Here is a 27072-nt window from a genome sequence, read left to right on the forward strand (position 1 = left end):
GTCAGGAATTGTGAAAAACGGAGTTTAAATGTATTTGGCTAAGGTGTATGTAAACTACAAACACACACACAGTTGTATACTTTCCAACCTCAAAACAATTGAAGATTGTACGCTTTCCCAATGCATGGGAACATACCTAGCGAATTTGATTTCACTGTGCTGGAGGAAAGAGATTTACTGTGTACGATACCAAATGTTTTTGGGGTAATTCCTCACGAAACCAGAACAAAAAGCTACCATGATTTTTGGGGGATTTTCATGAAATTTATTCTAAAACTATAATCGAGAAATCATTTATCAAAGTTGGCATTTTAGCCTTACCCAGGCAGGCCTCTTTTAAGACTCCATAATGTTTCATCTGTAGGTGACACAAATGAAGCTTTACCACTATCACAACGGGCCGTGTTTAGGAGTCCCATAGGCCGGCGCACAATTGGCCCAGCGTTGTCCGGGTTTGGCCGGCATTGTAAATAAGAATTTGTTCTTAACGGACTTGCCGAGTTAAATAAATGTTTAAAAAAATATTTTAAAAAATACAGCTTGCTCTGAAATGTGTTTTGATTTCAATAACAATTTTCTTAATTTAATGAATATAAAACAAATATAAAAATGTAATGGCCCATTTTAAACAGAGAAATTGGCATAGTGGGCAATATAACCAATCACAGCCCTCCTTTTACTTGTATCATTGAACATCCTGCAACTAAAAGCAGCAGCGATCCCACTCTGGGACTTTGATATGCCCAGGTAATAGGCAAATCACATTTTTTATATTTTCATGTTTATATTTTTCAATATTCATAAATAATGTAAGAAATTATTGAATTCAAAATACTACTCATATTACAGAGCAAGCAGTAAAGCTTCATATGACAAATTTTTGCTTTGTAGCACCTACAGATAAAACATCATGGAGTCTTAGAGGCCTGGGTAAGGCCAACATGCAAGAAATAGGACAACTTTGATGAATTATTTCTCAATTATGCTTTTAGATGCTAAATGACACAGTGTCTTCATAAAGTATTCAGACCCCTTGACTTCAACATGATTGTAATCGAGGCACAAATCTTGGGAAAGTTACAAAAACATTTCTGCAGCATTTAAGGTCCCCAAGAACAGTGGCCTCAATCATTCTTAAAAATGGAAGAAGTTTGGAACTAACAAGCCTCATCCTAGCGCTAAACTGAGCAATCGGGGGAGAAGGGCCTTGGTCAGGGAGGTGACCAAAAACCCAATGGTCACTCTGACAGAGCCCAAGAGTTCCTCTGTGAAGATGGTAGAGTGGCCAGACGGAAGCCACTCCTCAGTAAAAAGCACATGACAGCCCACTTGGAGTTTGCCAAAAGGCACCTAAAAGGAAACAAGATTCTGTGGTCTGATGAAACCAAGATTGAACTCTTTGGCCTGAATGCAAGTGTCACGTCTGGTGGAAACCTGGCACCATCTCTATCATGTTGTGGGGATGTTTTTCCACGGCAGGGACTGGGAGACTAGTCAGGACAGAGGCAAAGATGAACGGAGCAAAGCACAGAGAGATCCTTGATGAAAACCTGCTCCAGAGCGCTCAGGACCTCAGACTGCGGCAACGGTTCACCTTCCAACAGGACAATGACCCTAAGCACGTAGCCAAGACAACGCAGGAGTGGCTTTGGGACAAGTCTCTGAATGTCATTGGGTGGCCCAGCCAGAGCCCGGACTTGAACCCGATCTAACATCTCTGGACAGACCTGAAAATAGCTGGGCAGCGATGCTCCCCATCCAACTTGACAGAGCTTGAGAGGATCTGCAGAGAAGAATGGGAGAACCTCCCCAAATACAGCTGTGCCAAGCTTGTCACGTCATACCCAAGAAGACTCGAGGCTGTAATCGCTGCCAAACGTGCTTCAACAAAGTACTGAGTAAAGGTCTGAATACTTCTGTAAATGTGATCCGTTTTTATTTTTAATAAACTAGCAAAAATTTCTACAAAACCAGTTTTTGCTTTGTAATTATGGAGTATTGTGTGTAGAAAAAAACAACTATTTAAATCAATTTTAGAATTAGGCTGTAACCTACCAAAATGTGGATAAAGTGAAGGGGTCTTAATACTTTCCGAAGGCACTGTATGTCAACAATCATTACTCCAAAGGACCATTCTATGGAATACATGTCATGAAAATCCCCAAAATCAGTCTATTTTTTTGTCCTGGTTTCATGAGGAATCACCCTTTGAAACCTTCAAAGTGTTTTTCATGGCATTGATGAAGGTTTAAACACATTCCATTTGAGTAAAGAGCCTCCCCTCGTTGTGCTTTGAAACCAGTGAGGATTTGTGGAACAGTAAAGGGGTGCCTTTACCGTAATGACAAAACTGTTAGCTTATCAGGTCAGCTCCCTGTGTTGTTCAGCTTATTTATGGATTGGTGTGCTACAGGGCAACTGACCTCACTATACACCCAGAGACTGGCCATGATGGCCAACCATCAGTTTCGCAGAGTTTGGACAACAGACTGCTAGACTGAGAAAAAATAACAAAATGTAAATGGTGCAAAAGACTTCAATGCGATTGACATCTGTTACTAATGGTCAATGCTTATTGTATTGGCCAATTATGACAAACAAGAGACTAACATGGCACTGATTATTGTGAAGTTCAAGATATCATCTGCCAAACTTGTACATTATCTCTTTGGAATATATATATATATATATATATATATATATATCAAAGCAAAGCATCAGGCTAAAACAGTACACAACACCTACCGTGACAGTTAAGCTGGACCCTCTATCAGGTAAGGTACACTTACCATTAAAGTCATTGCTCGGACAAAATGGGCAAACCAATTTTTAAAACGCAGTCCTGTTCTCTGCAGTATTCCAAATCCAAAAACCATACCCACATTATTTTTCAGCTCGCTAAACATGTACTACCCAACTTGAAGTGTAGTGTTGGAGGTGATCATGGTGTTATTATAGGCTACTGCAGACAGCGCAGAGTTCACAGAGGGCTGGGGTCAAGAGGTCAAAAGACTTGAGTATACAGGAAGTCACTGATCCAAGGGAATTTGAACGACAGATGGGGGCCTGGTCAACACATTGTCCAATACCCAGGGCCTCGGTCTATCCATAACATAGTCTTCGAGGGTTTCAGTCTAGCTGAGAAACCACATGAGCGTCCCAAGCCAAGAATTTGTGGAACATTGCAGCGTACACATGGAACATACTGGATGGAGTTAAGTGCTAGCTCTTAAAATGTACAACTCAGGGTCCCAGAAGTCTTTGCAGGTAGCATTAGCTGATGTTGCTCTAAGGTTGTCCAGGGTTGTGATGACAGCCCTGGCTGTAAATGTGGTCTGGGGTGTGCGGGGCAGCGAGGGGTTCTGGCTTGAAGATGGGTCACGTCTCAAAGTACTTGTAGATGGCCGTGACGTAGGTCATCACACTCTGCCAGTCAGGCCTCTCTGTGTACACCATCTCTCCAATGTCCTGAGAGAGTGAGTCAGAGAGACATAATATGGGTTGCAATACAAATGCTTAACACACTTTATAGTTTCTTTCACTGCAAATTGTACGTGCAGAATATTCTCTGAGTAAGAGATGGTGAGGAATTGGCAAGCACCCCTCGATTGGCCTAAGAGTAAGAAGTCACAATACTTTCCACCAGAGAAAGGTGGAGAGGTGTTCCTGCCTCTACTTAATATCTAAATGGTCATATAATTGTCAAGAACACAGAGAGCGTCTCTTTTGTTTTAATAGCAAATCTCCTCCCCCTCTGTCAGCTCTCTGGAGTGTGTATTGGGGAAAACAGTGGATCACACACAGAGGAAACCCAGCCCGTCTCTTGTTACACTGAAGTCAACTGGCCTCAGTGTGACACCGCTCCTAAATAACCTGGAGCTGCTTGCTATTGACATGAACACATCTTCTTTTAAGGCCTCACAGGCTACAGCCGGCCAAACTATGTGACGTTGGTGTGCATTGCTGCTGTAGGTGCAACTATACATCAGCCCCGTCTTCCTGTTGCCCAGTCAAGCCTTACAAAGGGGAGGAAGACACATGGAATGTCTCTCTCAATCCCCCTCGAATAAAGCATCTGACTCATTTCATTCTACGCTTTTAGTGGTAGTCAACTATCCTTTCGTTCAAATGGTGGAGCCGTCTTGGGTTCCTTTTAGCTCGGACACCTACCAACGTGGACTTGATCCCGACACTTTCCGCGGCCTGGAAAGCCAGTGTGAAATTCTCCTTCTGAAAGAAAAGGGAGAAAATAAACGTTTTTTGATGAACGAACAACAAAGTGCATACATGACCCAACATTTCCAAACACTTGTAGGGGCGGATTCCTGGACACAGCTTAGGCCTAGCTATGGACAATTTTTTTATTTATTTTACTAGGCAAGTCAGTTAAGAACAAATTCTTATTTTCAATGACGGCCTAGGAACAGTGGGTTAACTGCCTGTTCAGGGGCAGAACGACAGATTTGTACCTTGTCAACTCGGGGATTTGAACTTGCAACCTTCCGGTTACTAGTCCAACGCTCTAACCACTAGGCTACCCTGCCGCCCCGGCAGGCAATCTCAATGGAGAATATTAATTGAAAATGCTTTTAAGTCCACGATTAGACTTAATCTGTGTCCATGGACTCCACCATGACTGCCTTAGTTGACAGTGGAAGCCTCGATCTCACCTTGTCCTGGCTGGAGAGCTCCAGGTAGGGGATGTGGGCAGGCAGGTAGGTGTGGAGAACAGCACAGAAGGCCAGCCCGTCGTTCCAGCTGCTGCTGAAGTTGGTGATGTCAATGTTCTGCAGCGAAGGTGCACAACATTAAGGGATCAACAAAACCCCAGTCATAGGCTATCCTGATGTTTGACCATGTCATCCCAAACCACCAGCAACAACCGTAGATTACGCAAACCGTGGTCTTTCAAGGGAAGTGGAAGAAGGAACATGTTTTAGCACACTAGTGGTTACTCACACTGCCTTGCACTCGAGCGAGAGAGTTTGACTTCAACCTTCCGCCACCCCCTTCTGCGTGCCCAATGAGCCCTGGTCAAAAGTAGTGCACGATATAAGGAATAGGGTGCCATTTGGGACACAGACCCTGTCTACAGCAAGGCAGCCCTCACATGTCTTCTAAGGGTCACAGGGAACCTTTGTCAGTTATCAGAGATGTTGCGTGTCAAGGGACATGGGGAGAAGAAAATGGTACAGATACCAGGGCGCCATTACACAAGGGACACCGCAGTGTGAAGCATGGAAGAGGAAGGGGGTGCCTGCTTACTCCGCCAAGAGGCGTCGCTGCTCTCTGTGGGACCCCAATTCACTGGCTCTCCGGGATCACAGCATCCGTCTCATTGGTGTTAACCAGGACTACACATGCTGCAGACAAAGACACTCTAGTCACTAACTATGGTGAGTCACACTGGTTGCGTAGCTTTGCCAACTCGTCTTTTCCTAGGAACCTTCCACCCACACAAAAAACGGACAACTATTGAGAAAGGACTGTTAAACCGCTGACATACTTAGAAACAAGGAACATAAAAATGAGGCATGTTTAAGGCATGTATTCTCTATGCATCCCTTTTACCAGAGGAGTATATGAAGCAACGATGCATAGTAGAGTTCACGCGACAGGAGGATCCCAGCAGAGAGCATTAAAGTATAATCTGTGGAAAAACAGGGCTGAGCTACGTTAGGAAAGGCTGGGCTGGTAGCAGTGTGTTTACAGTGAGCATGGCAGTGAGTCAACTGGCACAAAGCACTCAGCAACAGAGCACAGGTAATGAACACATTAACTATGGGCCTCATGAAAACAATGCCACATAGGCCTATATACCGTATATATAAAAGAGAACAAGAGAGAACACTGTTTGTGGAAAGAAAATGTACGATTTAGAAGGGAGCCAGGGGACCAATAGAAAATACAAACTAGAGAGGCTATTTAGCATTGTCGCAAAGGCCTTGTCGTTCCATTTCCTAGACTGACCAGCTAAAAAGTCGTGGGCAACTCCGTAGGGAACCCCCCCAAAAAAGAGGTTTATACAGTCGTGGCCAAAAGTTGAGAATGACACAAATATTAATTTTCACAAAATCTGCTGCTTCAGTGTCTTGAGATATTTTTGTCAGATGTTACTATGGAATACTGAAGTATAATTACAAGCATTTCATAAGTGTCAAAGGCTTTTATTGACAATTACATGAAGTTGATGCAAAGAGTCAATATTTTCTGTGTTGACCCTTCTTTTTCAAGACCTCTGCAATCCGCCCTGGCATGCTGTCAATTAACTTATGGGCCACATTCTGACTGATGGCAGCCCATTCTTGCATAATCAATGCTTGGAGTTTGTCAGAATTTGTGGGTTTTTGTTTGTCCACCCACCTCTTGAGGATTGACCACAAGTTCTCAATGGGATTAAGGTCTGGGGAGTTTCCTGGCCATGGACCCAAAATATCAATGTTTTGTTCCCCGAGCCACTTGGTTATCACTTTTGCCTTGTGGCAAGGTGCTCCATCATGCTGGAAAAGGCATTGTTTGTCACCAAACTGTTCCTGGATGGTTGGGAAAAGTTGCTCTCGGTGGATGTGTTGGTACCATTCTTTATTCATGGCTGTGTTCTTGGGCAAAATTGCGAGTGAGCCCACTCCCTTGGCTGAGAAGCAACCCCACACATGAATGGTCTCAGGATGCTTTACTGTTGGCTCACCTTGTCTTCTCCGGACAAGCTTTTTTCAGGATGCCCCAAACAATCGGAAAGGGGATTCAGAGAAAATGACTTTACCCCAGTCCTCAGCAGTCCAATCCCTGTACCTTTTGCAGAATATCAGTCTGTCCCTGATGTTTTTCCTGGAGAGAAGTGGCTTCTTTGCTGCCCTTCTTGACACCAGGCCATTCTCCAAAAGTCTTCGCCTCACTGTGCATGCATATGCACTCACACCTGCCTGCTGCCATTCCTGAGCAAGCTCTGTACTGGTGGTGCCCTGATCCCGTAGCTGAATCAACTTTAGGAGACGGTCTTGGCGCTTGCTGAACTTTCTTGGGCGCCCTGAAGCCTTCTTCACAACAATTGAACCGCTCTTCTTGAAGTTCTTGATGATCCGATAAATGGTTGATTTAGGTGCAATCTTACTGGCAGCAATATCCTTGCCTGTGAAGCCCTTTTTGTGCAAAGCAATGATGACGGCATGTGTTTCCTTGCAAGTAACCATGGTTGATAGAGGAAGAACAATGATTCCAAACACCACCCTCCTTTTGAAGCTTCCAGTCTGTTATTCGAACTCAATCAGCATGACAGAGTGATCTCCAGCCTTGTCCTCGTTAACACTCACACCTGTGTTAACGAGAGAATCACTGACGATGTCAGCTGGTCCTTTTGTGGCAGGGCTGAAATGCAGCAGAAATGTTTTTTGGGGGATTCAGTTCATTTGCATGACAAAGAGGGACTTTGCAATTAATTGCAATTCATCTGATCACTCTTCATAACATTCTGGAGTATACGCAAATTGCCATCATACAAACTGAGGCAGCAGACGTCGTGAAATTCTCAAAACTTTTGGCCACGACTGTAGTCTCTGTTGTAGCACAAAATGCCCCAGCCCATGCCGTGGAGAGATTCAGAGAAAGGGAGAGGGCAGAGGAAGGGCCGGGACGTCGGTGAAGTCTGGCACACTTCCTGGAGAGGGTAAAGCCTAACTGCTACTATGGTAACTAGACAGGGCAGACCTTAATGCTTCCTGGTGGGTAAACATCTTAAAAGCCTGGAAGGAGTAAGAAGGGGCTCTGATTGGAAATGAACAGGAAGGAAACGCAGCGTTTACCGTCTGTGTTTGCAGCTATTGGAGAAAGCGCATACGGCAATGGCCCTATTGATTAAAACAGAGTAACGGTAATGATCTGATATTCTTTCCTGCATCTAAACCTGTTGAGAAATCAAAGCATTGTCCAATGGGATGGAATAAGTATGGTGCGCTAGGTGGGGTGTGCCTGTACCCCCGACCCATTCCCCACCCTGTTAGTTCATACCTGGTATCCTTCGGTCTTCTTCTGGCACCACTTGAGCAGGGCGTTCCTCTTGGATCCCCCGTACTCCATGGCCAGTGCAGACAGGGCGTCTTTTCTCCCCTCCCTATGGACACACACCAGAAATTAAAGAGCACACAGACAGAAAGAATGATCCTACACAAAGGGGTGTTTTACAGACACAGAGTAAGCCTGATCTTGGACTAAAATGCATTTTCTATGGAGATTCCCCATTGAGCTTGATTTTTTTTTGTCCAGCACTGGGCTTTATCTGTGTCCAGGAAACAGTCTCATCGTGTCTCTTTCAGAAGATGATCATCTACAACATGTCAGGGGGGGACATTGAAAAACATTTGTCTTTTTGTCTGTCATCCTATGTAACTATACTCTCCCAGCCCCCTGCATTCACCAACTAGCATGTCAAGATGGTGAACAATAGAATCCTTCCATGAGATTGAATAATTCAGAGAGAGGGGAATACAGAGATGGAGCTCAGGAACGAGAGGGAGATAGTGAAAGGAGAAAATGTGTCCTTTCAGTCCAGCCCCTCAGCCATTCAGAGCAGTGTGTGTTGTCAGCGGTCAATATATGGTTCAGGTTGCAGTCAATTAGATTTCCAGTCAACGCCTCCCGAATTACCTGGCATTTCCAGTTCGCCCCCTGCGTCCCTCTGTTAGACTGGACAATCAATCTGTCACTTTTCTCATCTACTTAATTGTTCATCTACAGGGCAGAGGAGCCATGGGGACATGGGACACAGACACACACACAAACAGATAGTGACGTGCACGCCACACAGATACTGACGCACACAGACGGAGAGCAAGAGAGCGAGAGAGAGCATACCGTAAGCGTCCCCTTGTGGAGGGGGGGACTGAGGCGGTGGGGGAGGAGGCTGCAGGGGAGGAGGTGTTCTCTAAGGAAGACATGTCTCTCTTCAGCTCCTCACTGCTCCTGCGAGACACTGGGGACACAGGTCACTGTTTTAGTAGTAGCTTACCACAGTGTCATCAGTACCACAATCACATTACTTTTAACTATCAAGCCGCAATCAGGTCACTTGGAGCACACAGGCACAGATTTATGTTACAGCCTCTGACACAGGTACATATGGTGGCGTAAACACACACCTGAGAGGGACTTGGAGGAGGAGTCCATGTTGGGGACCCTCTGAAGGGCAGAGGGGGTGCGGGTCCCAGAGGAGGCCCGGAACAGGTGATCTGCTGTTGGGGATGGAGAACACACATCAGTCCCTATTACTCTAAATGAACCCATAGGGGAACTAAGAGCCCTACCAGTAAAATAAGCTAACTTCAGAGCCCAAGTTAAAACCTTCATTAATACCTGTTAATGCAAGCATACTTTTTCCCCAAAATACAAAAGCAGTGGGCTGCTTTTGTGCCAAGCTTAGTGGAAAAACAGTGTGAGCTGAGCTAGCAGGGGTGGCTCTAAATTAGCGTGTGAACGGGGGGCTAAATCCAACGTGCCACACTCATTTCTCCTGGTCCGCAGCACAAATGGCACCCTATTAAATGCACTACTTTTGACCAGGGCCTATAGGGCTCTAGTCATTAAAGTGGTGCACTATACAGGGAATAGGATTCCATTTTCCCCAAGCCCTGTTGTCTGGGCCTGTGGCCTCCCCACTGAGGGCTGCCTGCTATATGAACCTCATTTTAAAATGAAAGAGTGTTAAGGGTCTGGGGCTGATGGGGGGGCTTCTTCCATTATTACACCTGACACTCAAGATAGAGGTCAATCTCACAGTCCGGGTGGGTTGGAGTTATCCAATGCCCTACATGTCTGCTACACACTGCCCTACCATTACAACCACCACTGTCCAAGCGATACCTCCTAGACGGCAGTCTTGTCTTGCGGGGTTCTTCGCCTGAGATGTCACGGCGCAGTGAGGAAACCTACTAAACTAGTTGAAGGCCCTGACTAAGTGGAGAAGAGCATCTACTAAATGACAAGTGTCATGTGATTGCCCGAAATCGTAGTCGTCTGTTCCTTCGACCAATCAAATTAGTCCAAATATTCCAATTCAAATGTTTTATTAAAAACACCCTGAGTTTTCATGAAATCAACTATATGCATTGAGCTTGTCTGATGCTTTAAGCACACTGTTTGAAGAAATAGAACACAAATGATACAAGAGAGCCAGAGATCAAGATAACCAGAAGAAACACAATTAAAAACGCGCATGCTGGGTTTCGGTGATTCTGCCGTTACTCTCCTGAAGTTGCCGGTAATAGGCTACAGGAGTCGGAAACTTTTCTCATGTGGAATGCCAATTTATCTTACCATTTCTTTATGGTTTTCAAAAAAAAAAAAAATTGTGGAACTTTCATTTCATTTATAATAATGTCTTCATATCGCAAAATCATTGTCATGTGGTTAATCAGAACTCTATCCAAATCTATATTAAAATTATAAACCTAAAAAGTAACTTCTATTGCCAACTATGTAAAAAATGCCTACGTAAAGCCAACAAATAAAAACATTGCAGCCACAGGTAGAAAATATCCTGATAAAAATGCATGTCTGCAACGAACTTGAAACATTGTATCACCTATTAACTTGGGTCAGGCCTGAAGCTGATTCCAGCAATCTTGCAACATTGTATAAAATATTCTGGGCCTCAGAGTTTCCTGCACAGACACAGCTGTAGTCTATTTGTGCTTTAGGCTATTCAGGTAGGCCTATTTTCAAAAGTTGACACACCTACTCATTTAAGGGTTTTTATTTATTTAGACTATTTTCTACATTGTAGAATAACAGTGAAGGCATCAAAACTATGAAATAACACATATGGAATCATGGAATCGTGTAGACAGCTTTGCACACTCTTGGCATTCTCTCAACCAGCTTCATGAGGTAGTCACCTGGAATGCATTTCAATTAACAGGTGTGCCTTGTTAAAAGTTAATTTGTGGAATTTCTTTCCTTCTTAATGCTTTTGAGCCAATCAGTTGTGTTGTGACAAGGTAGGGGTGGTATACAGAAGATAGCCCTATTTGGTAAAAGACCAAGTCCATATTATGGCAAGAACAGCTCAAATAAGCAAAGAGAAATGACAGTCCATCATTACTTTATGACATGAAGGTCAGTCAATTTGGAACATTTCAAGAACTTTGAACGTTTCTTCAAATGCAGTCGCAAAAACCATCAAGTGCTATGATGAAACTGGCTCTCATGAGGACCACCACAGGAATGGAAGACCCAGAGTTACCTCTGCTGCAGAGGATAAGTTCATTAGAGTTATCAGCCTCAGATTTCAGCCCAGATAAATGCTTCACAGAATTCAAGTAAGACACCTCTCAACATAAACTGTTCAGAGGAGACTGTGTGAATCAGGCCTTCATGGTCAAATTACTGCAAAGAAACCACTACTAAAGGACATCAATAAGAAGAAGAGACTTGCTCGGTCGGGGCAAGAAACACGAGCAATGAACATTAGACCAGTGGAAATCCGTCCTGGTCTGATGAGTTCAAATTAGAGATTTTTGGTTCCAACCACCATGTCTTTGTGAGACAGAGAGTATAGGTGAACGGATGATCTCCGTCTGTGTGGTTCCCACCATGAAGCATGGCGGAGGTGGTGTGATGGTGCGTTGCTAGTCACACTGTCTGTGACTTATTTAGAATTCAAAAAGGCACACAACCAGAATTTTGCAGCGATACGCCATCCCATCTGGTTTGCGCTTAGTCCAACTATCTTTTGTTTTTCAACAGGACAATGACCCAAAACACATGTCCAGGTTGTGTAAGGACTATTTGAACAAGGAGAGTGATGGAGTGCTGTATCAGATGACTTGGCCCCCACAATCCCCCGACCTTAACCCAATTGAGATGGATGGTTTGGGATGAGTTGGACCGCAGAGTGAAGGAAAAGCAGCCAACAAGTGCTCAGCATATGTGGGAACTTCTTCAAGACTGTTGGAAAAGCATTCCTCATGAAGCTGGTTGAGAGGATGCCAAGAGTGTGCAAAGCTGTCATTAAGGCAAAGGGTTGCTACTTTGAAGAAAATCAAAAATATTTTGATTTGTTTAACACTTTTTTGGTTACTACATGATTCCATGTGTGTTATTTCATAGTTTTAATGTCTTCACTAATGTTCTACAATGTAGAAAATAGTAAAAAATAAATACCCTTGAAAGTAGATGTACAAACTTTTGACTGGTACTATATATTTGCTACTGCTCGACAATTTTTTTCATCTTTCTCGACCAAAAGCCTACTGATCAAACAATCGACTTGGAGTCATAACGGTTGTCCAACAGAATATAGTTGATATGAATGAAGACTGTTGTACCCACCTGGCATATTGAGGTCTGTGTAGCTGGACCTTTTATCCACCATGGAGGACAGGGGTTTGGGAGTCGACGCAGTGTGCCTCTTTAACATAGCAACAGAGACACACAGACACACACACACAAATATTCTTCATTAATGAAGACAGGATAGCTGTACTACTCATAAAGTACTGATCTTCCTAATAGTTTAGTCGCACCAAAGAAACGTGATAGAGATTAAAAAAAACAGTACAGTTGTGGTTGGATGCCCTCTGACTGTCTAGCTTTCATTTCGGTGATTATTAGCGAGCTGGACAGTGAAGAAACTGTAGGATTTTTTACTCAAAACTAGTCGTGGGCCAGATGTTTGACACCCCTGCACTGCTTTGTCCTCTCTGACTCACTGCACTAGTCGTTCTATTCCAGTAGGCCTGCAATTACTGACTTGGCACGAATAATCAAACCCAGTAGCATTGCAGTTCTTAACACACTCAAACTGGTGTGCCGTCACCTACTTCAATTCCCCATCCAAAAAGGTGCAAATCTTTTGTCTTGCCCATTCACCCTTCATCTGAATGGCACACATACACAATCCATATCTCAAGGCTTAAAAATCCTTCTTTAACCGTCTTCTCCTCTTCATCTACACTGATTGAAGTGGATTTAACAAGTGACATCAAAAAGGGATCATAGACTGACCAGGTGAAAGCTATGTCATGGAAAGGGCAGGTGTTCCTAGGGCTGTGGGGGTCATGACAGCCGGTGATTGTCATGCAAATAACTTCCGGTAATTGACTGCCAATGAACATAAACATGTTTAGCATCTCCTGGCTTCCACGCATAGCCTACAAGCCACTGCTGTGGACCTTTGGAACATCTACATTTTAAAGAAGTATAATAAATCCATTTATACTGAACAAAAATATAAATGCAGCATGTAAAGTGTTGGTCCCATGTTTCATGAGCCGAAATAAAAGATTACATGCCTGTTAGTGAACATTTCTCCTTTGCCAAGAATCTCTCCACCTGTGGCATATCAAGAAGCTCATTATTAAACAGCATGATCCTTACACAGGGGACAATAAAAGGCCACTCTAAACTGTGCAGTTGTGTCACACAACACAATGCCACAGATGTCTGAAGTTTTTAAGGAGCGTGCAATTGCATGCTCCCTGGCTGCAGAAATGCCAGAGAATTTAATGTTAATTTCTCTCCATAAGACTCAATGTCGTTATAGAGAATTTGGCAACCGGCCTCACAAACGCAAACCATGCCAGCCCAGGACTTCCACATCTGGCTTCTTCACCTGTGGTATAGTCTGAGACCAGCCACCTGGACAGCTGATGTCCTTTATTTAACTAGTCAAGTTAGTTAAGAACAAATTCTTATTTACAATGACAGCCTACCCCGGCCAAACCCAGACTGGGCCAATTGTGCACCGCCCTACGGGACTCCCAATCACAGCCGGTTATGATGCAGCCTGGATTCGAACCAGGGACTGCAGTGACGCCTCTTGCACTGAGATGCAGTGCCTTAGACCGCTGCGCCACTCAGGAGCCTGATGAAACTGAGGATTATTTCTGTCTGTAACAAAGCCCTTTTGTGGGGAGAAACTAATTCTGATTGGCTGGACCTAGCTCCCCAGTGAGTGGGCCTGTCATGTGAAATCCATAGATTAGGGCCTAATGAATTTATTTCAATTGACTGATTTCCTTATATGAACTGTAACTCAGTAAGATAGATGAAATTGTTTGCTGAGCTTATATTTTTGTTCAGTATAGTATACACAATCAAAATAAATCCATTATTTATTTTAGGCAGGTCTAAAGAAACATTATGACGTGAAGAAAATGTAGCCTATTTCAGAAGAACAGAATAGCATATTCTGAGTCGTCCTTATGTCCGGTCCTGATCTGGCTCTGCCATATGTCAGTGGGCTACACTAGTTCACTAGGCAGGTAAGATTTGTTTATAAGTCCTATGGCATTATTTTATAGTAATATTACAATTGAACATGGCTGAATAAAATAGAAAGGATATTTTTCCCCAAATGATTTCAGAGGGAGTGCACATATGCGGGTATTCTGTGTTGAGCGGTTACCAAAAGAAACATGTCCTCCTATATGATTCATTGAGTTATTCATGCAACTTCAGTTGTGATAAAAACGTTAGGCTATATGTTTTGATCTCTAATACATTCGAAGGTTGCATGAGGCTACTCTCAGAGCAAGCACTCTGCTCTGTTTCTTGTGCAGGCTGCACACACTTAATCAGTCTCTCGTTCAAAATTTGACAAGCACTTGATAATATTCTCACCCATCAGACTTTCCTCAATTTAATCTGTTCTTTACATTATTTTAGAACCTCCCACAAAAAAACACTTAACTAGGCGCTGTAGTCTATGGGCTCTCCAACCATGTTCCAGGGGTCCTAGGCCTTTACGTTTGGTTATTTGGCCACTTTAGTTGCGATAGAAACCTTAGCAAAACATATATGCTACATGATGCATGAAACTATGATTAAAAAAAGGTTGCCTCTTTGCTGCAATAACAGCTTCCACTCTTCTGGGAAGGCTATCCACTAGATGTTGGATCATTGCGGCAGGGACTTGCTTCCATTCAACCACAAAAGCATTAGTGAGGTCGGGCATGGATGTTGGTCGATTAGGCCTGGCTCGCAGTCGGCATTCCAATTCATCCCAAAGGGCATTTGGTATTTTATTATGATCCCCATTGCCTGTTGTAAAAGCAGCAGCTACTCTTCCTGGGGTTGAGGTCAGGGCTCTTTGCAGGCCAGTCAAGCTCTTCCAGACCGATCGACAAATCATTTCTGTATGAACCTCGCTTTATGCACTGGGCCATTATTATGCTGAAACAGGAAAGGTCCTTCCCAAAACTGTTGCCACAAAGTTGGAAGCACAGAATAGTCTAGAATGTCAGTGTATGCTGCAGCGTTAAGATTTCCCTTCACTGGAACTAAGGGGCCAAGCCCAAACCATGAAAAAACAGCCCCAGTCCATTATTCCTCCTGCACCAAACTTTACAGTCAGCACTATGCACTAGGGCAGGTCGTGTTCTCCTGGCATCCTCCAAATCTAGATTCATCCATCGGACTGCCAGATGGTGAAGTGTGATTCATCACTCCAGAGAACGCGTTTCCACTGCTCCAGAGTCCAATGGTGGTGAGCTTTACACCACTCCAGCCGACGCTTTGCATTGCGCATGGTGATCTTAGGCTTGTGTGCGGCTGCTGGGCCATTTCATGAAACTCACAACGAACAGTTCTTGCACTAACATCGCATCCAGAGGCAGTTTGGATCTTGATGGCGAGTGTTGCGCTACGCGCTTCAGCACTCGGCAGTCCCGTTCTGTGAGCTTGTGTGGCCTACCACTATGCGGCTGAGCTGTTATTGCTCCTAGACGTTTCCACTTCACAATATCAGCACTTACAGTTGACTGGGGCAGCTCTAGTAGGGCAGAAATTGGACCAACTGACTTGTTGGAAAGGTGGCATCCTATGACAGTGCCACGTTGAAAGTCACTGAGCCCTTTAATACGGACCCATTCTACTGTGAATGTTTGTCTATTGAGATTGCATGGCTGTATGCTCGATTTTATACCCTTTTTAATCCATAAATCTATGTTCACATACTTTTGGCCATGTAGTGTATGTGCAAAATAATGTTTTATTTTGAAATGGGCATTATGGGCTTTTCCCGTAGTTCATTTTCATGCCAACCAGATAGGTTACCCGTTTATAAAGCAAAGCAATGTGCTTAATATTAGGACAGTTGAGAAACAAATATAGTAGGCCTAGCCTAAGAAAGCTGATGGAATCCTCCTCTTTTTAATAGAGGCCATTACAACTGTTCTCACGCAAATGCATAGCCTATAGAAATGTTGCGTAACAACATTCGGAGAAGCCTAGTTACTGTGACTCAACGGTCATGTGGAATTTGACTGCGGTCATGACTCGTGACTGCCGGTGTGGCGGTAATACGGTCACCGTAACAGCCTTAGGTGTTCCTAATGTTTTGTACGATCACTGTAGAATAAATAAATATCATCATGTTGTAAAGTGCTTCATTTATTCTACACCAACCTAGATATATTGTTTCCATCTGACCACTCAGACCTGATCTTCATTAAAATGCGAGTGAGGTCCCTCAGAGTGAGGGATGGGCATCTCCCTGGCGCCTGCTATATTGACTGCTCTCAAAATAAACTCCACAGGGTAAATGAATGTTTCATGACCATCGTCTGTCTGCTCTGGGAGAGCTTTGTCTGTCTGCTCTGCTATACAGAGCTTTGTTTCACGGAAGAGCTTTTCCTATAGCTTGAACCAAAAATAACGCAGGCAGCGACCTTCCAATTCACTGAAAAGATTGGCTGCGCACCAAACAGACAGAACCCACCGATCCAAATGAACAATGTTACAGAGTGATTGAGTGAATGGGCTCCCTGTGTATGTTGATTTACACTTTGGTGGTGGCAATATGAAGACCAACCAAAGGCATTTTGGTTTAACTTCTTTGGGACTGTGGGACAGTATTGAGTAGCTTGGATGAATATGCCTGCTACTCAGGGCCAGTTGCTAATATATGCATATTATTAGTAGATTTGGATAGAAAACACTCTGAAGTTTCTAAAACTTTGAATTATGGCTACCGGGACGCTACCGTCCCACATATCCCAGAGAGGTTTAAGGCTTATTTTTAGAAGCCAGTTTATAATTGTGAACATGTAGCCTACAAGAAAAAAAAAATCTATCAATTGCACTTAAACTTAGCCTGTAAAAGAATTATGCCTAATTCAAGACACATGGCTCTATTTCTGTGGAGACAGATATCTCTGATATCTAGAGCTTCAGATGCTCTATTCCCCAAAAGGTCAGACTTAAACTAGACTTGACACTCAGGGCCTTAGAATGAGCAACATAGCTGGCACTGGCAACCAACACAGGAGCTCAACTCAAACAACATGCTGCAGTGCTAGCTCTGAAAGCTTGCCTTAATTCACTGGTCTTGTGATTGGTTAGAACATTAGAAGTTAAAATGTTAATGTTCAAGAATCACCCTTCCTCATTCTCCATCCAACCCGACTTGACACACAAACATCCTGTTTTGTGACATAATGGTCATGTGCCACCTATTCAGAGCATAAACCTCAAGTTAACTTGAAGAGGACATCTTGACTGTTAGGGTAGAAACCATCAGGTCTTGCATGGGTCTGGAATTCTCAGTAGTTCTACAAAGACAAGGACAAAGGAACGATAGAGGGGCTGACATCTAACAAACCAATCAGGATGGGGTTAGAGATCTACAGCTTCCTCCTTCTCAGGGGTGACCTGTGCTGCCTGGTGACCTGGTTCAGAATGCTGTTTATGGGCTACTGGTCTACCATCGGGTGTTTTTCTTACCTGTATGGGAGAGATAGCAGCAGCAGGTGGGGTTTTCAGAGGACTGGGGCTGAGGGGTGTACGGGCAACCATTGTGGTAACTGCTGGCACGGCTGCTGTGGGGGAGGTTGGGACAGGGCCTGCAGTGGAGGCATTGTCAAAGTTTTTGATGAGAGTCTTAACGGTTGGAGAGGGCTCAGAGGAGGTAGAGGAGAGTCGGCTGAGACCCATGCCCTGCCTCAGGGCAGCTAGGTCCCTCTCAACTGCATTCATGTAGTTATACACCCTGCCCCTCTCTTCATCCTGCCTAGAGACATAACAGATGGTCAATATCTTTGACACAGGGAGATTGGAACACACACACAACAACAACGACCACATACTTCTTGAGCTCCTCCAGCTCTTTGCTCATCTTCTCGTTCTTCTCCTGTGTGTCCAGTAGGCGGCGCCGCAGGTCCCCGATCTCCTCCTGAGCCTCGGACTTGATGTCGTTGGCGATGACCACCGCCGTCTGCAGGTCGGCCTGGAACTGACGCCACTCCATAGACTCCTCCTGCAACGGGAGGTGTGAACACATATGGACGGACACACATCACATGGGTCCCTATGGGCCCTAGTCAAAAGTAGTGCACTATATAGGGAGTAGGGATGCAGCCATGGGCTAACACTAAGGGCCTTCACACCCATGTTTATTACATCTGTGTTAAATATCTTCATGTTATGTTCCATACAAGAGCAACAGTTAACTCCGATATGGATGAGGCACAGGACAGTATTCCTCCTGCTTCCCCAAATTACCCGTAGCTTTCGATGCAGAATCTTGATCTCACGGTCCATGTCATGTTTTTGGTCCTGTAGTTTTTTGACGGAGTCTGAAAGAAAAATGATTAATGATTAAATTAATGGAGATGGGATAAACTGGCTTACTTGGCTGTGTTATAATGGTCCCACATCCCCACCTTGTGGTCACACATCAGGTTTCCCCCTAGTCCATATACCTGAGAGCTACCACATCCCAAATAGCACCCTATTCCCTAAATAGTTCATCAATTTTGACCAGAACCCTGTTGGCCTTGGTTAAAAGTAGTGCACTACAAATGGAATAGGGTAGGGTGCCATTTGGGGATGTATCCTAGGTGTCCATCCAACACTCACTCTCCAGGTCTGTGATCATGAGGTTATCGTGGAGTTTGAGGGCTCGGTGTTGCTCCACCTCGTCCTCCAGCTCAAAAATGGTCTCCTTCATGTCAGAGACCTCTGTGTCCCTTTCCTCCAGCTCAGAACACTGCTGGGCCAGGGCCCGCTTCTGCTCAGCCAACTGCTTCTGCACCTCTCCACGGAACACACAGAAGTCCTCCTCCAGCTGACGGGAGAATGGGAGATACATAGATGTGTGTGAGCACACGTGTCATAAACATACGAAGATATGAATTGGGAGAAATAGTAACACTTAAAAAATATCCCGGACTGATAGATAATCTGAATGGAAAGCGTTTTAACTATGAGAATATGTGACCTTGCGGATGCCGTCCTGTAGCCTGGCGGCCTCGTCGTGGGTGTGGTCCAGGTCCTCCTGCAGCTGAACAGACTCAGCCTCTGCCCTCTCCTTGTCCCTCCTCTCGCTCTCCAGCAGGTGGCGGATGTCAGTCTTGTCCCCGGCATTGTGGATGGAGTAGAGCTCAGCCACCCTCTGCCTCTCCTGCTCCAGCTGGACTCTGCACCGAGCCAGCTCCGCCTGCTCCCCCCCAGCCGCCTCCCTCATGGCCTCCAGCTCTGCGGCCGCCATTGCTCTTTCCCTGCGCTCCATATCAGCCTGCCGCTCTGCCATGTGCACCCGTTCCTTCAGCGCTGAGATGAGGCCTTGGGCATCGGCGTTGTCCTGCTCTGCCATTTTCAGCGCCCCGCTCAGGTGCTGCTGCACCCCCAGCAGCTGCTCCCTCTCAAAGTGGGCGCCCTGCGTCAGGTCCACGTAGCGGCGCTCCAGCTCCAGGTAGCGCCCGCTCTTAGTGTCCTCCTCGTCGGCCGGGGCGTACGCCACGCGGTGCTCATCCAGCAGGCCCCGGAAGTAGTCCATCTGCCGGCAGTAAAGCTCCAGCCGGTCGCCCTGCTGGCACAGGGAATCCACCAGGATGGTCCGCTCCTCGCCCAGTCGCTCGTTCTCTGTGCTTAGTTCCTGGGTAATCTGCTGCAGATCAGCCAACTCCTGTAGTGTGGCCTGGAGCTCCTCAGAGGTGCAGTGCTGGTTCTCTTCCATCTGGTGAATGCGCTCCGTTAGACAGGCCACCGACACCTGGCTGGTGTTGCCACTACTGCCTCTACGGGAGCGCTCGCCGTGACTCGGTGGCCCGCCCTCTGACTCGGAGGAGGAGCCGCAGGCAGAGGCAGAACCAGAGGGGGCATCCAGGGCATCATCGCTGGAGGTGATTGGCTGGTAGGCTTCGCTGCATTCGCTGTCGGCCGCCTCAGGGGAGATGACTCGCCGGGGGTCAAGAAGGTCTTCAGTAGAGCCGCAGGCAGAGCTGTGAGGGGAGACCTCGTGTAAAAAAGAGGCCCGTGGGCACCCGCCATCTCCATAACTGCCATCGCGGGCTGGGGGAAGATCCGAGCTAAGGCAGGGGCCTTGCAGGGTCTTTAGGGGGCTGTCCAGCCTCTGCTCCAGGGAGAAACCCAGGGCGTTGAGCCGGTCCTTCAGCATGCGGTTCTCACTCTTCAGCATGTTCAGCTCTCCGCGGATCCCCTGGTTCTGGTCCTGTAGCAAGAGCAGAGTGGATTCCACGTCTGCAGAGATGAGAGGAGTAGGGGCTTCCTTCTCCTGGTCCTGTGGAGGCTTAGCCTCAGCAGTCTCCTCTCCCTCGCCTTCCTCTCTGGCTCTGCTCCCCCCATCCTCTTCCTCCTCCTCGGGCAGGCCTAGCTGGACACGGATGCCCCGGAGCTCTGTGCGCAGGTGGAGGATCTCCACGTCTTTGCTCTTGGCCAGGCCCAGCAGGTCCTTCACCCTGCTCTCCAGGACCGTCTTGTCGCTGAGCTGCCCGTTCGACCTGGACTTGCTCATACGGGACTCAGATTCAGTCACAGTCCGGCAGCGGACTCTCTTGGGCGGTGACAAGGCATCGGAGGGTCCGGAGAGCTTCCTGCTGGTGGTGCAAGTTCTGGAGCGTTCTCGCAGTCCCTCCCGGGATGAACCAAGCTCCTTCACTACAGAGGAGGTCCCACGCTTGCCTGAAGAGTACAATACAGAACATTATTGAAGGTCAAGAAGTTGGCATTTTTATATGGGTCAGAGCTAATCACAAACAGAGCATAGTCTGTAAGTAGCTCTATATGTTGATGATGTACCGGAGTTGGTCTTTGTCTTGCCCTCTGGGTTGCTGGTACCTGTAGTGGAGGAGTTTGAAGAGTGGACAGAGCTAGTCTTCTTCGCCTTGGGAATAGTGCTGCTCCCAGCAGAGGCTCCACTGCCTACTGTTGTTACTGATGGAAGGTCATCATTGCTCTTCGCCTGGCCAAAGAGAAACATGACAGTTATCATACCAGCTATTGGACCTATAAAGATAAAAAGGGGCTTCCATGGTTGTCGTTGCAGTATGAAGCCAGTGCTCGCTTTTGCCTTCTGCATTCGTACCTTAGACAGTGGCGCGGTGGCAGAGGTCTTGGCTGTAATCTTGCCGGCTGTGCCCATGGTGGTGGTGGCGCCCTCAGGCTTGACTTTCTCAACGGTCTGGGCCTTGGTGACTGTGGCTGTGGCTTTGGAGACGCCTGCCACTGGCCTGGTTGCTTTCCTCATACTGGGCTCTCGGTTTCTCTGACATTTACAGCGTAGTCTGTGTGGAACAAAAACACACAAGCACGCAGGATGAGTTAATAACAGGACGATGCGGTAACACATGCATGTATCAGAGGGTTTCTTGTTTCTTAGCCAGAGGGAAAAAAATGTCATATTTTTGCACCATAATTAACCTCAGTCAACAACCTCTTACAGCTACTATAAATACTAAAGAACAAGACTGACAAACGCTTAGCCTAAAAACTACAAGTGTTATAGGATGCAGCCCCTCTAAATACTAGTTTGTAAATCATTAGTTTTAAATCTATTGCAAGAACACTCAATTAACCTAGATTGCCTTTTGAAAATCCTGTTAGTTACCTGATGCCTGCGGTAGTAGTTTTCTTGGGAGAAGACATGGCCTGTGATCTAGAGGCTAGGTATTAGCTAAGGAGTTGCTGTCTAATCTGGAGGAGAGACTAAATGACTACAATTCTCCCGTGCTGCGGTCTATTTATGTTCAAACGCCAGCCAGCACTACCTCCTTCTCAGACACAAACACAGACCACATGGTGATAACGGTCATTGGATGCAGGTTTGAAAGCACACAAAGCAAAGCGTGTGATTGGACGTCTCAAGCGTGTAGCTAGTTGCCTCTCTCATCACATCATCATGAGGCGGTTGAACTGCGGCTGCAGTAACTGTGGTCTGGGCAGGCCAGCTGGGCCTTGCCTTAAAAAGGCATGAGGAGCCTGTGTGCAGGCCTATAACGGTGCCCAGGCAATGAAAAAAATCCCTCACTTTAGTCATAACATTTCACTTTCAGTACAGTAGCTGGCCTTTGGAAGTATTCTACTACATGTCGGCCTATGTCTGAGATGGCGACCCTCTTCTTCTTGAAGACTGATTCTTCAAATTGAACAGGCTACTCACCATCACCTAGAATGAATCGCATATTGCCTGTCTGATGAAGTCTAAGTCCCCCACTCACAGATCAGTCGATATAAATAACAAGATAAATCTTGACCATTATGACCACTACTAAACATTTCCTTTTCCCAGCCCCCTTGTCTTTGAACTTGACCTGTTTGTACTGCAGACAAAACAAAGTCGCCTGGAGACGCACCCTGGACAGACAAAACAAAGACGCCTGGAGACGCACCCTGGACAGACAAAACAAAGACGCCTGGAGACGCACCCTGGACAGACAAAACAAAGACGCCTGGAGACGCACCCTGGACAGACAAAACAAAGACGCCTGGAGACACACCTTAGACAGCAGCCCACCAACATGGATCACTGGCTGGGATGGGGCCTCCAGTAACAGGGAAAATCCTTGTGGCGCATCATGTTCAAACAAGAGGCTAGTAGACGTCAACACCACCCTGAGTCAGACAGTTTCTAGAAAGGCTTACTTGAAACAACCCAACAAGACCAGCCAGACACAGAATGAGTGGCAGTGGTGAAGAAATGACCTAATCTAGATCCTTCTGTAGAGTGAAGCATTATGCTAAATTATTTACAACCACTACCAGAAGAATTGTGCTATTTAAAAATAAATACATAGGCCTAGCCTAAAATACAGCAAATAAACATAGGCTGGCCATGGTGAGCTTCATGATATTAGTACCAGGGGGTCAGGGTAGACATTCTACCCTGAAGATGGACCGGACAATAACAGACTACGAAATCCTAACATAACCTAGCTAGAATTCTGGACTTCAAGAGGAGAGGGGGATGGGACGACATGGTAATAGCCACTAGCAGCTAGAGGTTTCCACCAACTCTTAACTCAGCGGTGTGTGAGAATAGGATATACTCCCTCATTTCACATTTAGTTTCTCACACACACACACACACACAGCCAACTCAGGAATTTCAAATGGTAGGGCAGTCAGTCAGCAGATGTATTTCTGTTGTTTCAAGTCCACATGTTAAATAGCTTCGCCCATAAAAAAAAAAAAAAGGAGTAACAAAAATTGGACTGATCTGAAATAGCCTATAATTTAAAGCTTTCTTAATGCACTCTTAGCTTACAACTTGAATCAGTTGCCTATGATTAAAATCGAATTGAATGGTAATGCAATTAGTGGACAGGCCAAGGGCGAGCCAGAGTCTAATGATCGAGCATAACCTTGAGTAGGCCACTGAATGGGTAAAAGTCAGCTGAGCTTAGTCTTGAGTCTTTGGATCCCCACTGAGCATGGCTTACTCAACTCAAATTGTATTTGTCACATGCGCTGAACAACAGGTGTAGACCTTAGCGTGAAATGCTTACTTACAAGCAATGCAGTTCCAAGAAATAAGAAAATATTTACAAAATAAACTAAAGTAAAAAATAAAAAAGTAACAATAACAATAACAAGGCTATAAACAGGGGGTGCTGGTACCGAGTCAATGTTTGGGGGTACAGGTTAGTCGAGGTCATTTGTACATGTAGGTAAGATAAGGTAAAAGTGACTGATTTCCTATCGACCTAATTAAAGCCAATACTAAATCAGACCAGATAGTTACTGGAGGAAGTGAGCAGGGACTATGCATAGTATGGTTTGTACTAGGCCTATATAGATTGGTGCTGCTGAGGCTTGAGAACGGACAGACTTTCAACACAATCACCAGGAAACAATGCTGATAACTAGAGTGTAGAGATAGACAAAGGTGTAGAGGACAAAGGGTTGTAGGGGGGGATTGTTGATCTGCAGAGCAGGAAGGAAATTGGAGATCAGCTGAATGAAACAATCATGTTGGTTGATGACTACCAGTTAGACTACGTGAGCATTGTTTGAGTACAACTCGGTCTCTCACACAGGACGGTAAACACTGCTGAATCCCACAAACGAACCTCAAATGAATATGCGGCAGGTTTTCAAAACACTGCTGTCTTCTAAGAGGCCATCTGCACCATTATTTACAGCACCAGATGGCTCCTGTCAGGTACCCTATCATATCAAGAACACCCGAGTTGAGCATCACAGAAGAGGAATGCATAAGGAATGCTGTCCCAAAACCCAGAACATGATTCACTGTCCATGCTTATATAGAGAATAGGCCCACATGTGCTCCTCCACAATGTATTTAAGCTGCACTCTTTCAATGTATAAACAGAGCGAGAATAAAAATCACACACTAGATAGGCTAGTCTCTCTATCGCTTCAAATTCCTCATCTTGCTCCTAAAAACCATGTCCTATAAGAGTGCTGCCTGGCCAGCCTGGACTCATAGACTAGATGTAACATTGTAAATGTAAATATGGGGGAGTCAAATGTGACTCGTTTCAGGAAACTAGGCATATGCCGCACGTCATTACTTCACAGGAGTGGTATTTGCGTGTAAACATGTATTTTTTTTATTTGATCAAATAGTGTTTTTCCCCCCCAGAAATGCCTTCTGGAACATGTGAACTTGCATGTGCTTTAATAACAAACTTGTACTCCATCCGTAAATACAAATAAAAGTTAAATTATGAGCCTAGTTGGTTTAGCCATGGAAAAAGACAGGAACTTTCCTGCTAGCCATGATTGGCTGAGATAATGGATGGGCTGGACCTGCCGGGAAATGAGTTTGGATTGGTCTGCCATGTAGAATGCTTCTGTCTATAGCGAGAGCTGCTCAGTATGTGTTAATAGTCCTATCTACCGCGCTGTTTTTGAAAGATATAACGTTAGCCATCGAGAACTACAAAAAAAGTTTTGCTACCTTTCTCAACAACATTTATGCACTGAATTTAGCAGGTACTATCGACAGATCAGTTGGAAAAAGTGATGGGCTACTTTCTGCACACACCATGGTCAGTGTGAACTGGAGTGACTTGACAACGCTGGCCAAACAAGATGTAGCTACAAACAAAACAGAGTTAAATGGTTCCAGTCTGTCATCCATGTATTCGGGTTAGGGTTAGAGTCTAGCTACATTTTCAGATAATATACATTTCTAATTTTGTCAAAGTAATTTTCTTTGCAAGTTAAAGCATACTATTCGCTAGTTAGCGAATGTTAGCTTGCTGGCTCGCTAGCAAACATTACGTGTATGATCTGTGCAGTGATATTATTTGTGTCAGAAATGAATTTGTATTGCTAGTTACAGCCTAATGTTAGATAGCTGACAAGGAACCTAGTTGGCTAGCTACATGTCTAAACAAAAGACTCCACTTTGTCAGATGTTTACATAACCCATCAAATTAGCCAGGCGTGTCTGGGGTTGATTACAGATGTGGCTGGGGGGTGGTTATACTATTTTGTTCACATGACCCATCAATTTAGACAAGTGTGTCAGGTATGCATCGAATAATTATATTTTTTAAATTTATAAAACATTTATCTGGACACTTTGTTTTTGATATTGCTACTATGCAAGTAACCATTTCACTGTACTGTTTACACCTTCTGTTTCCTGTGAATGTGACAAATAAACACACATCTTATTTGATATAGTGTGTATTCCCAGTAACAGTAATGTGAGTAACAACATGACCTGCACCAACATCAGATTAGGATATAGGCCAAGATTAAGTGTATTTGTACTTTATCCTTATTGTAGGCTACTACTTTTAGTCTTGAAATCTTTGGTTGTTTACTAAACTACTCACTCCGTTTAGCACATGGCCTCACATGTCTATCCTTAAAGAGATCGTCCCACCTAAGGTTTAAGAGGGTGTGAACAATGCTGAATGGGTGTAGACAAAGAAGAGTTCTCTAGTAGGTGTGCTGGGCCATTTCATCAAAAGTGGGGTTACAAGTTCATCAACTTTCAAAGCAAAATTACTTTCCCCATTGTTCCTGTGTACGATGTAGCATCTTCTAGTTCGGAGTCTCTACTTTTATCCAATGTAAAAAACGAAATTACACATTTTGCAACGTAAGACCGAATCGAGGCGGTCGGTCACAAATTAGTATGATATGTTACGTTTAGTATGGTTACATTAGACATATGGTTAGGTTACTTAATGCAATAACGAAGGTTGGTTGGCGTATAATGGATCACAACACACAAGTCACTGGCAGTGCACTCACGGACAAAATATATTGGGTAAAACTGAGATTAAGTTGTTATAAAAATGCCACTGAATAAAGAAAATAAAACCATCTGTCATTATAACGTTATGCCATTCGGAACTACTGGAGCTGACAGAGCCAACGACGCTATAGCTATAAACACTGCGGAATTTGTTAAGTGTCCCAACTGGAAATTATGACAACTAGCGTTAGCTCCTCAAGTGACGTTAGCTAGCTGACTTAGCTAGCGTCAGCTAGCTCACGAAATCAAAGAGAGCAAAGACAAAGGTAATTTATTTTCTATTAGGTTAGCTGACGTTAGTTAGCTAGATATGTGTGGTGTATTGTTTCAATACGGTTACATTGTAACGTTAGATAGCTAATTATCAGAGACACTGCTGGCTCGATGAAGTTAACTAGCTAGCTAATAACCTAGCTACCTCAAGCAACATTAGAATATAAAACACGTCCAACCCGTTTTACCTGTAATTCGTTCGTTCACACCAGCGATAATCGGTTTCCAAATATCGTTAATTTCATGCACTCCATCCCCGGCGTCCCACCTCTGTCTCTTGCCTTTGACAGGACGCCGACAGCACGGAGGTCATCATTACGCCGATTGTG

At 44.9% G+C, this 27072-nt stretch overlaps 1 protein-coding gene across 4 annotated transcripts; it reads right to left on the reverse strand.

Annotated features, from left to right (window-relative positions):
- Window positions 1-2013: 2013 nt before the first annotated feature.
- On the reverse strand, window positions 2014-27072 carry LOC112230926 (cytospin-A). 4 transcript variants are annotated; one of them, XM_024397327.2, is made up of 15 exons: window positions 26932-27072; window positions 21317-21515; window positions 21070-21193; window positions 19211-20913; window positions 18850-19057; window positions 18493-18566; window positions 18078-18247; window positions 17716-18001; window positions 12322-12400; window positions 9132-9224; window positions 8848-8965; window positions 8005-8107; window positions 4671-4787; window positions 4171-4230; window positions 2014-3468 (listed from the first exon to the last, which is right to left on the reverse strand). In XM_024397327.2, the coding sequence occupies exons 2-15, from the start codon at window positions 21476-21478 to the stop codon at window positions 3379-3381; spliced, it is 3387 nt and encodes a 1128-aa protein (XP_024253095.1). In that variant the 5' UTR covers window positions 21479-21515; window positions 26932-27072; the 3' UTR covers window positions 2014-3378. The 4 variants fall into 4 exon arrangements, with proteins under 4 accessions (XP_024253095.1, XP_024253094.1, XP_024253092.1 ...); XM_024397326.2 differs by having other exon boundaries at window positions 9132-9221; window positions 21031-21193; XM_024397324.2 differs by having other exon boundaries at window positions 21031-21193.

This window comes from Oncorhynchus tshawytscha, linkage group LG33 (assembly GCF_018296145.1).
Source record: "Oncorhynchus tshawytscha isolate Ot180627B linkage group LG33, Otsh_v2.0, whole genome shotgun sequence".
In the NCBI taxonomy this organism is placed as follows: Eukaryota; Metazoa; Chordata; class Actinopteri; order Salmoniformes; family Salmonidae; genus Oncorhynchus; species Oncorhynchus tshawytscha.

Excerpts from the sequence above, each read along its gene's own strand:
- LOC112230926 (XM_024397324.2), bottom strand. The coding sequence starts at position 21,478 with ATGAGGAAAGCAACCAGGCCAGTGGCAGGCGTCTCCAAAGCCACAGCC. Across the intron at positions 9,225-12,321 it reads CACAGACCTCAATATGCCAG|CAGATCACCTGTTCCGGGCC; the intron begins GTGGGTACAACA and ends CATCCCCAACAG. Across the intron at positions 8,108-8,847 it reads TCCACAAGGGGACGCTTACG|GGAGGGGAGAAAAGACGCCC; the intron begins GTATGCTCTCTC and ends GTGTGTCCATAG.